The sequence below is a fragment of the Filicampus tigris genome, chromosome 15, assembly GCF_054856515.1.
Source record: "Filicampus tigris isolate MCC_2025a chromosome 15, RoL_Ftig_1.0, whole genome shotgun sequence".
Lineage (NCBI taxonomy): Eukaryota > Metazoa > Chordata > Actinopteri > Syngnathiformes > Syngnathidae > Filicampus > Filicampus tigris.
Window position 1 is genome coordinate 14,139,904 of NC_141231.1, and position 10,809 is coordinate 14,150,712.

A 10,809-nucleotide genomic window follows, 5' to 3' on the forward strand; every position below is an offset into this window, starting at 1 on the left:
AGATAGATAGATAGATAGATAGATAGATAGATAGATAGATAGATAGATAGATAGATAGATAGATAGATAGATAGATCTACCTGGCGGGTAATACTGGTGGCTTGGCATACGTCATGTTTACCCGCAATGGAAAAGTTGAGAGCCCTCATGATAGTGATACTGTGCAGTTGTTCTCAAGTTACCGACATCACCACACACACAATGAGTCCAAAAAGTACTGTGCCATTAGTTTGAGTGCATGTGCATGGTAACATACAACATGCACTTCAGTAAACTTGGGAAGGAGGCAAGAAAACCATAGAAGCACCATGCTGTGACTACTTTTCTCAGGTACGTGCTCCAATTTTCTATACCTAAAGTTCAAGTGTCATATTTAAAGCCTGATCATCAGTTTTCTTACAGCATTGAGCCACATGTCTGACTTGATCACTTCTTGTTGCTGTACAAAGCAGAAGAAGATGACAGCAGCAGGATGACTCAACCGCTTTAAAGGTGAATTTGGAGGAAAAAAAATATAATGTCAGTGTATTTTTTTAAATCTATCCATCAATCTGTCTATCTATCACAATGCAGGACAACAACAAGTGTGGACCGTCTCACAGGACAAAACAACGTCCAGTCCACACGTCTTCTGATTCTTTTCTTCTTGGGTGATGCCATGTTTGTTCCAATGATGACTTTTCCGGAAACTTCCAGTGGGGAAGTCGGATCGCGTCTGATAGCTGACAAGCACGACAGCGTCCTATTCAATCAGTCATGATCATTTCAACTGATTCCAAAGAAACAGTTGGGATCACATCAGTGTGTGACATAAAGCATCAGGAGATGCTCAATTTTCCTGCTTGAGTGTTTGGAAATAAAATGGAACTGAAAAGAATTTTTTTGCGTATCCATTTATATTATTTACGATATTAGTTTAAGTGTATTTTTTGTGTAGTCATAAATAGGACACCAATACATTTGAACAACTAATAATAGTGATATCCATGATGAAATCTCAATTATTTCGTTGTAGAAAACTGAAAAAAAAAATCAAATTCAATCATTTCAAAATAATCTATTACGTTATATATTAAAAACGTTTTTAAAAAATAATTTTAACAAGTGGTAGGTAGTCAAAAAGTAACTAGTGAACTGCAGAGCTATAATAACTATCACATTTAAGGAACGATTACGATTTGTATTCATTTCTCCATGCCACTTTTAAGACAAATATTGTAATAGTAATCCAAGAATATCACGTTTTACAAGGGCGCGTAGTTTAAAAGTAATACACTACAGTACGATTCTCCATTATTGTGGTGAGTGAATATTCCAAATGAGCAAGCAGACAAATAAGTAAAGTCATATGATTTATTTAGAATACAAGAAGCACAAATGTATTTACACTCACATATACAGAATCATACCATACATTTACTTATTTTTAATATTACACAATTACTCGTTCTGTACAAGTTTAAAGTGACAATTTCATTTCAGAAGTGTGAGACCTAACAACTACATTGCTGTATTTGTACTTCCAGCTTCCAAAACTTGCACTCATGTTCACGTGAAATCCATTGAAACTGCTCAGTTGGCGTCACGTGACGTGGACCGACTACCATGGTGGGATGTTGTGATCACGTGACATATACACTGGCGCGGATTAGCGTCCCATCATGAACACGTGACGTGCGGGTGGTCGTCTTTTTCCTAGTCTTTGGTCACGTGCCAGGCATATTTTAAGTCAGCACTTTTGAGTCATTTTTGTTAAAAGTGCCATATAAATAAAATTGATTTACTTCACGCGTATTGACTGGAACTTTTGATCACGTGCGCTTATTGCCGTTTTCAACACGTCACGTAATGAGCTCTCACGGATTGGCTAGCTGCTTTGATAATGTGACTTGCGAGCTCGCGTGTAGTGGCTGAATATGTTGATCACGTGACAGTGTTTTGGCAAGTCTTTGGTCACGTGTCAGGTGAGCTCGACTTAATTGTTTTATGCACTTTTTGACTCTGTATTCATGACTGTATTTTATTTATTATCTGAAGCACTTTGCGAATCTGCTCTGTGAAAAGTGCTATGAAAATAAAATTCCCTTAAACTTGTGTGAGGCAAATTTTGATCACGTGACCTAAACTCACAAGCCGTCATGTTTCAATCACGTGACGCAGCGGTCACCAAGGACGTGATTAGCCCGTGGGCCTATTGTAAAAGTCACACAGTGATATTATGAACACACTTCCTAACTTGTTAAATTAAATGATTGCGAGAAATCATGAGCAAGTCCTCTGACAGACGAATATTAATAATAATATAAAACAACATTTGGTGTTGCAATATGCTGCATGTGCCCCGACTAGTCCAAATCCGGTATTCAAATTTGTGGTATAAGAATTAAGCGGATTCATAAATTCATTTTCATCCATCTGAGGGGCAACATTTTACATTTAGTTCCACTTTAAATCGTAATTTGAGCAAATATGTACTTTAAGGGGTGTGTACAGGCCTTCCAATTAATCGATCGGCGCCAAGGAAGTTGCTTAGCTCGAAGTTTCAGAAAGACTGGTGACCCCTGTTATAAGTGTTTCTGGATGTTTTGATCATGTGACATGGGAGCTCACGCCTCTATTTTCACGTGCCAAGTGAGACTCCCCGAAAGGTTTTTTTTTGGAAACGCGTGTATTCTTCCGTCCACTCGAGCTCCTCGCTAAAGTGCATCTTTGCTGTTATTGTCGTTGTCTTGTCAGAGCACCAAGGCGGGAATGTGGTGCACCAGCGGCACATGATGGTGGTGGCGGACCACGGGCGCCATCTGCTGGGCGGTGGCGTGAGGAGGGGGAGGAAGCGGCGGCGATGCCTGCGCGATCCCCTCGGCGGCTGCGGCGGCGGCGGGCTTGTGGCGTGCGCTTTTCTGGTGCGCACGCAGCCCCGCCAGCTGCGAGTAAGCGCTCTGGCACACGTGACACTTGTAGGGCCGTTCGCCAGTGTGCAGGCGCACGTGGTTGCGCAGCGTGGACGACTGGCTGAAGCGGCGGTTGCAGAAGCGGCACACGAACGGCTTGTCCAGCGTGTGGATGCGCATGTGCGAGCGCAGGTTGCTACGCGAGTTGAAGCCGCGATGGCAGATGACGCAGCGCATGCGCCCTGAAGTGTGCAGGCCGGCGGTGGACGAGGACGACGAGGAAGGTGGCGAGCACGAGGACTCGCAAGACTGGGAGTCATCTGCAAAAACACATGTGGATAAATCTGTGTTTAGACGGCGGGAACAAATGAGCGCCATTTTCATTCATTTCAATGGCAAACGGTGATTTGAGGTACCGCTAGTAGAAACTGTAGACAGGAAATTGCACATCAAATTTAAATATAAAAATAATATTGGGCCGCTTTTCATTGGTGTGTTAGAATGCCAATAAAGAGGTCATTCTATTTGATTATAAAAGCCATTTTCAAAAGGTTTCTCACCATTTCTGCTCTTCTTCTGCTGCTGCTGCTGCTGTTGCTGCTGCTCTTCGTCTGTTCCCGGCACTCCAGGGATACCCAGGAAGGTGTTGTGAGTGTTTCCATACCACACCAAGAGCTCCTGGTCCGGTGGGATAGTCTAAGAGAAACAGTCATTAAATGGGATTTCAGTTGTAAAAAATGTATTTCTTTGTGGGGTTTTTTTGTGTGTGTGTTTTTTTTTTTTTAATTCTCATCTGTAGTGTTCTGTAATCGAGATTCTCAAAGTGGGGTTCGTGGGCTCCCTCTAGTGGTACGTAGGACAAACCAGTGGATTTTTTTTTCCCTGCACTTTTAATAATACATGGGCATGTCTTTTTATAACTGTTCAATTACTTTAATTTAGGCACAATTGTTATTTACCTTTTGTGCAATACATTTGAATTCATTTCTCAAAGTTTAAATCCAGTGGTCCTATTTAGCATAGTGTTACAGTGGCTTAAAGTTTTGTTGTTTTTTTTTTTTAACTTATCAAGTATTTTTTTAAACTTCCAGTAGTACTGTTCATTTTTAAAATACAGTTCCAGTATATTTAACTTTTAAGTACAGTGTTTTCAATTAAATTTTGTTCATTTGTAAATATTTATTTAGGTATCACTTTTATTGAACTTTTACATGCAATACAATTTAATTGAATTAAAAATTAAGATATTTATTTTTTCTTCTTATACATTTTTTTTAATGTAGTAATTTAAACTTTTTATGTAATTTTTTTTGATAAAGTTTAGCTGTACTTAATTTTTTTGTACAATACATTTGCTTTTAATCCTTAAGAAGTGCTTTTGGACATTTATGTAGGTACATTTTTTAGTTAATTTATGTTTAATACACCAAATGAATGAATAATTGCATATATATTTTCTTACATTTCACTACAGTGGTAATGTTCAAATTGTACAGTGTTTGAACTGTGGCTTATTGTAACATTAAATATACTTAATAAGAATAAAACATAGACCTATTTTTTTTTTTATTAAAAACTGTAAACAGGCCTACTACATTACTGTATTTTAATGATGGCCACTATGGTGGCACTTGCGGAGCCAAGTATTTTTTTGAGAGGGTAATTTTACTTGGTGTTAAAAGTTTGAGAACTTATGCTCTTGATCATTATATTACGCATTTTTATAAAATTGTGGCCAGAGGGGGGTATCAGATGTGAAAGGTTAGGAGACCCTGCATGCACACACGAGACCAAAAGTGGTTCCTCTACCTCCACGGCTTTGTAATAGATGCTGCTGCCGATCTGGACCACCTCCAGGTTCTGCTCCTGTTCGTTGCGGGCGCACTTGATGTAAGTCATCCAGCTGCGTTGGTCCTCCTGGCTGGCATCGATGAAGTACCTCACAGTGCCGTCCTCGTTAAACACCTTCATTAAAAATGAAAAAAAGACATGAAGATGAGTTTTAGGAATGACATGTGGAACTGGTTGGGACCCTCACAAGAAACTCACCTCCCACATCAGGTTGTTGTTCTTGAGCAGGTCTACATGTTCCGGTGACAGGACTTTGCCCGTGAAGGGACCCATCTCCGTGCCGGCCTTGATCCATGTCTTCGAAAAGATTCCCAGACCTTCTCCTGGGATGGAGCTCTGCGCGATGATCACCTCGCTGGGGAGCACCAAGCTGGACAGTTTCTGGACCTCTGTGGGAAAAAAACCCCAGCAACAATTCAATTAATGTCAACAAACTGCACAGACGTAAAAAATAGCTAAAAATCTATGGCCAGTTAAAATAGCTGTCATAGTTTTAATTTATTTGATTTTTGTTATTATGGCCATAATTGCATCAATTAACAAAATATGTTTCTATTTATTGCATTTGTATCTTTGTTTATTACGCACTGTGTATTAGTCATAATTATGGCACAAGGTATTGTTTGAAAAAAAAAAAAAAGAATTTTTACTATAATTATGATTTGTTTAATTATTATTTTTTTTAGGTAGTTCATACTTTGCAATTATGTTGCCAAAATCGGTTAACAATGATGTCACAATTGTATTCACCGGATCAAATACAAAAATACTCTTCCAACAATGATGGCTCCAATCGTGTTATGATCAGTTCAAAATCCATGTTATTTTGAATTGAATTGATTTATTTTGTACTTCATTCATATAATTATGATCGCTTTCAAAAATAAGTTTTTGAATGTTTTTTTTTTAATTATTGACAATTATGGCACCAAGTGGTATGATACAATTTACATATTATTCATAATTGTTGACATGATGAATTACAAAAATACAATTCAATTTATTGTTGAACTATATTTATTATTCGATTATTACGACAAATTGGACCGTATTTCTTCTTCCTCGACATAAAAAAAAGGAGAAAAAAAAAGGGTTTTAATATTTGTGTCTTAAATGTTAAGGTGCTTTTTCCTCCATTTTTTTTTATTTTTTTTCATGCCTTGACAGGCTCTCACGTCATGCAGCCCAGCGGCGGCAGGTTCCCCACGTACCCAAACCGGACCGGCTCCAAATATTAAGAGACACTTTATCCTCCGTTTAATTCGATTATCTGCTTGAATTGAACGTTTTTGTTGCGCACGGTAAGCAGTTTTATCCCAACCTAAATAGGCGAGGGGGGAGGGGGAAAAAGAAGGGAAAACGTTCCTTTAATGTCAAAATCAAAGTTTTTTTTCTTTTTCTTTTTTTTATTTTAAAGCTGCAACAACAACACAAAAAAATGATAATAAAAGCTTTGTCCAATGGGGGTTAAATGGTCCTCCATTGCGCGGGCTCCAGCAATTGGTCACGCTTCAGATGTGATATTCATTAATGGCTCTGCGCAAAAGAAAAGAAAAGAGAGAAAAAGAGAGACGGCTAATTCCAAATTCATTATCCTTTTAAGAAGTTTGTAGCAATAAATTTGCGCTGAATGGAGCGGCGTCTTGTTAAAAGGGACTCTGGAATCCGCGCGACAAAAAAATGGAAAGGCGATTAGATGGCTGACATGCAATGAATAGCATTAGATTTAGCCTTCACGCCGCATTATGCGACCAACAGCAAATGCTTGAAAAGAAAGCGAGACGTGGACAGAGCCAGAGGAGACGGAGGGAGCCCCACATAGCTGCCAAGCGCACGAAAAGAGACTGTCCGCAGATTGATGAATGCCGGGACAAAGTTGGTCCAAAGAAAAGGGAGCCCTTTTTAAGTGGACACTTTCCCAGGTCAACGCGCAAAGTTAACCAAATGAATTTAAAGGCCCGGCATCGGCCCTTGAATCGGCGGCACTTATTTGCTTCTTTCAGTGGCTACTTAACGCGTTAAATGGCTCGAAAAGGAGGAGAAAAGACTGGCGAGGAAATGTGGGAAAAAGTGAAGCAACAAGTTGGAACTTCTTCTACTATTCATTCTCGACTGGGAAGACGCATGTCTTCTTCTACTACTCACTTTTTCCTTCGTTTCTTTGATTCTTCTTAATTAGTATGGAGGCCGATAATACACTACTCAATTAAATTGCATCCGAATGATAGCATAAAACATTGGCTCTTCTTCTACTATTCCGTACTCTTCTTCGTTCAATTAATTCAACATCAACGTTCTTCTTCTCTTGTTTGAATCACCGTAAATGGCAAATTCAGTACAGGTAACAAGAACCTTGTCTCCCTAATTCCTCAACTATTGATATGGAAATAAAACTTTGCATAACTCCAAATGGGGAAACACAATTACGTTCGGTCAGCCAACTTTTTTGAATTTTCAATGCTCCCTTAATGTGAAATAACTCAATAGTAAACGAGAGTCGTCTTCTACTGTTATGCATTCTTCTTCGTCTATTTTTTTTTTAAATGTTCTTCCAGAATTAGGAAAGCTAGCTAACTAGCTAAGAAGTTAGGAGTCATTAAGTTAATTCGAAGTGAGAAAAGAAGCCCAGATCCGACTTTGTCTGATTCCTGTATTTCAGAGATTGAAAGAAATGGACGAGCAAATTCAATCAACTTGTGTGAATCTTGATTTACATTGGATGCTTTCTTGAAAGATTAAACGAACACGCATTGGAAAATGGTTGTGGTTTGTGAACTAACAATTGAGCTTACATCCCAAGTGAGTGACCTGATGAAATTTAAAGTTCAAATGTTGTTAAAAGAGTTAAAATGACTCATTACAAACAATCAACTATTTTGTCTTTAACATTACCACTATTCGTGATTTAAAAAAAAAAAAAAAAAGTAAACTGGTGGATGAAATGAAACCAAACAAACAAAGAATTACAGTCAGAAAATTGACACAATCAATCAAATAAATGGCAGTGAGAACATAATGAACTCGGTCAGCAACCAACAGGTGATTCCTACCTCCAGCGAAGGACTGGGCCAGCACTTCAGCGGTGAAGGCGGTCCTGGTGCAGCCGGCGTGGCGTTCGTCGGCCTGCAGGTGCTCGCCCCCCTGCAGGACGTTCCTCCAGCGGCCGTAGAGGAAGCTGTGCAGGACGTCCGAAGTGATCACGTCCGACAGCGCCGCCCTAGCCGGACACTTAAATCCAGATTTGAGGGCCAAAGCTTCGGCGGGCAGCACGGAGCCCATTGTGTGGCTTTCTGGGCCGGAGAAATGAACTTCAAAAATGCAAGAACAATGAGGGGAGGGGGCGGGGGGGATAAAGTAGTGCTCTCCTCTGCCGACGGTGTGTGAATGAGATCTGGCTCTGCTCCGCTCTTGAGGGGCCTTTATACTAGTGGGGGGGCTGCCCCCAAGACCCTAATTACTTATTAATGACACACCCCTTGCGGCGTGGCGCTGCCCACGCTACAGAAAAAAAACAACTTTTACTCTCATGAATGCACACTACTGTTTTCCGAAAGGAAATGCAATTTCAAATAATTACAATAATACAAACAGAAGTGGATCCCTTGAAGGAAGAAAAAAAAAAAATACAAAATTAAAGAGGATTGAGGGGCACTTAAAAAGGCAAAGGTGGATGGCTTAGCTATATTTAAACATAATTTAAACACTTAAGAAATTATGCACATGAAAAAAATAAAGATATCTGATGAATGAATGCCCATTCCAGATAAAACCTTTTAAAAAACGTATAATAAACCCAAACAAGTGGATGGGGTTGATTATGCACACGATGAACCAAAATATAGGTTTGCATGATCGTTATTTTTTGGCGAGGAAAAAGAAAAATACAAAAATACAAAAAAATAAAATAAAATAAAAAACACGTCGAGGAAAAAAATGAGATGAGTGGATTGCTTTTTGTCATGAATGCACATTTTCCGCCCAAAGAAAAACAATTAAAAGCTTTAAATACATTTAAAGCACTCATATTTTTTTAGAGATGAGAGGATGGTGGTTTCATGCAGTATTGAATTTTTTTTAAAGGAAACAAATGTGCAGATGACATGAAAAGTGGGTATAGATTTTTTTTTTTTTTTTGCTAATGAATGTATAGTATTATTTTTTCAAAGAAACAATACATTAAAAGAGATTAGAGAAGGAAATCTTTGCTCACGAATGCACTTTTTGTTTTGGTTTTATGCTGAAAACAAAATCACTAAAAACGACGCACATGAAGAAAAAAATGTGGAGGGAAGAAAAACACTATTAAAATGGCTATAAATGAGAGCAACGTGTGCCTTTTTGTGAATTATGAAGAAATATACTAATAAATATAATGATTTTAAAAGAAGTTTAATTGGAAGAAGTGGACATTTTATTCATGAGTGCAACCAATTCTTAAAAGAAGTTCCAAAACATACTAATGGCCATTTTTGTTTTACAGAAAAAAAAACGTTATTAAAAATGTGGGTCAAAAAATAATAATAATTTAAAAAAAATACAAATACAGGAGGTGGCTGTTAAAAGTAACAGCACAACTACCATGCTTTTCCCTTTTTGTTTCCAAACTTGCCCAAAAACAAAAAAAGGTGACGCACGTGAATGTTTTTGTTGTTGATTTCCAAAGCGCTGGTTGCTATTGTTCCCATGAGTGCATTTGCTATTCATGTGCCTGTAATGTTATTTAGTGTGGGGAGTAAGCGCGGGAATAACAAGAATAGAAACACGCTCATGTTTTTTTTTTCTAAATATATCTTGGACTGGGGATGAGGAGAAAGGTTGGGGAGGGGGGGGGGGGCATGAAAAGGTAGTGGGGGTGCTTTACAGCATTGTTCCCATGCAAAGCTGTTTTGACGGGTTGCACTTGTTGAGGTAAAACGGTTTAATATTCATGGGTGTTTGTGTGCGTGTGAGTGTGTGTGTCTTTGTAACGCCCGAAAACCACCCCCACCTACCGACCCCCCCCCCTCCCTCCGTATTGTGACAACGTTTCGATGAGTATATACGAGCCCCCTATTTTTTCAAGCTTCACGGAGTGCGGCTAAATGGGCAGTTTTCCTTCTTTTTATTTAGGACATCTTTATTCCATTCGCTGCTTCGAGCTTTCGACTCCCCCCCCCTCCCCACCCCAACACACACACACACTTTTTTTTTTCCCCCAAAAGTGATGTCAGGGCCTCTGAAAAGTGTCGCAAATCAATCTTTCATGGGGGCTTTTGAGGGCAATTTGACATCCATGCACGCCTCTTTTCACTGCAGCAGCTACAAGGAGGATTGGGAGAAAAATGGGATTTTTTTTTTTTTTTAAAGAGGGGGGTGGGGGGGTGGGTTACATATGGAGGTATAGATGGCAAGTAGATCCAAAAGAGGCAAGGTGAGTGACAGGGCACGTAAAAAGATTACTGCGCAAACAGCTGCTTTTTCATGAGCCTCCCCTTTTTTTCCCAGATGAATTTTGCTCCCCCCCCCCTCCGTAATCTATTCCCTTTCTCATCTAGATTGATTTACATTGATAGCATTCATCAGCCCCCCCCCCCCAAAAAAAAAAAAAAATCAGGGCGGGGCAGGGCTCTTTATTAAAGAGGAATTAAAGTCCCTGAATTGGGCTCAGGCATGGATTTGATTTGCTTATTTATGCATTAACCTCGGCTGCTGGTCATGTCATCCCCCCCGCTCAGGCGGCCCCATTGTCGGGGGGGCTTTTCTCCCGGCCATTTAAAGCCTATCAATTTCGTGTGGATGATTGACAATTATTGCACAAAGACGCGCGCTAATTGTCGCGTTTCAAAGAGCTGCTGGGAAAGCTATCAAAGAGAAGAAGAAAAACACGGGAGGAGGGGGGGGGGAGTGCAGGATAAATGCAGATTTGCTCCCCTTTAAGCACAACAAAACGTGTTGGAATACATTAGAATGTTCAATGAATAATTTGTATACATTGGGCACGCTAGCACACATCTAATGAGGTCAACTCTTGCTTTGGAAGCTCTGTTTGAGTTGATGGTTTCAGAAGTTGTGGTTTTAAAAACCTTCA

The 10,809-nt window shown here is 39.5% G+C and overlaps 1 protein-coding gene and 1 long non-coding RNA gene across 2 annotated transcripts; one reads left to right on the top strand and one right to left on the bottom strand.

Moving 5' to 3' along the window:
• Nucleotides 1–177: 177 nt before the first annotated feature.
• LOC147135647 (uncharacterized) lies at nt 178–851 on the top strand. The gene is made up of 3 exons (XR_015089940.1): nt 178–330; nt 403–492; nt 574–851. It is a non-coding gene; the product is annotated as an uncharacterized LOC147135647 (long non-coding RNA).
• A 505-nt stretch (nt 852–1,356) lies between these two features.
• On the bottom strand, nt 1,357–8,112 carry LOC147135648 (PR domain zinc finger protein 12-like). Its single transcript, XM_086053498.1, has 5 exons — nt 7,793–8,112; nt 4,941–5,131; nt 4,701–4,856; nt 3,452–3,587; nt 1,357–3,211 (listed from the first exon to the last, which is right to left on the bottom strand). The coding sequence occupies exons 1-5, from the start codon at nt 8,019–8,021 to the stop codon at nt 2,733–2,735; spliced, it is 1,191 nt and encodes a 396-aa protein (XP_085909624.1). The 5' UTR covers nt 8,022–8,112; the 3' UTR covers nt 1,357–2,732.
• Between the last annotated feature and the right edge of the window lie 2,697 nt (nt 8,113–10,809).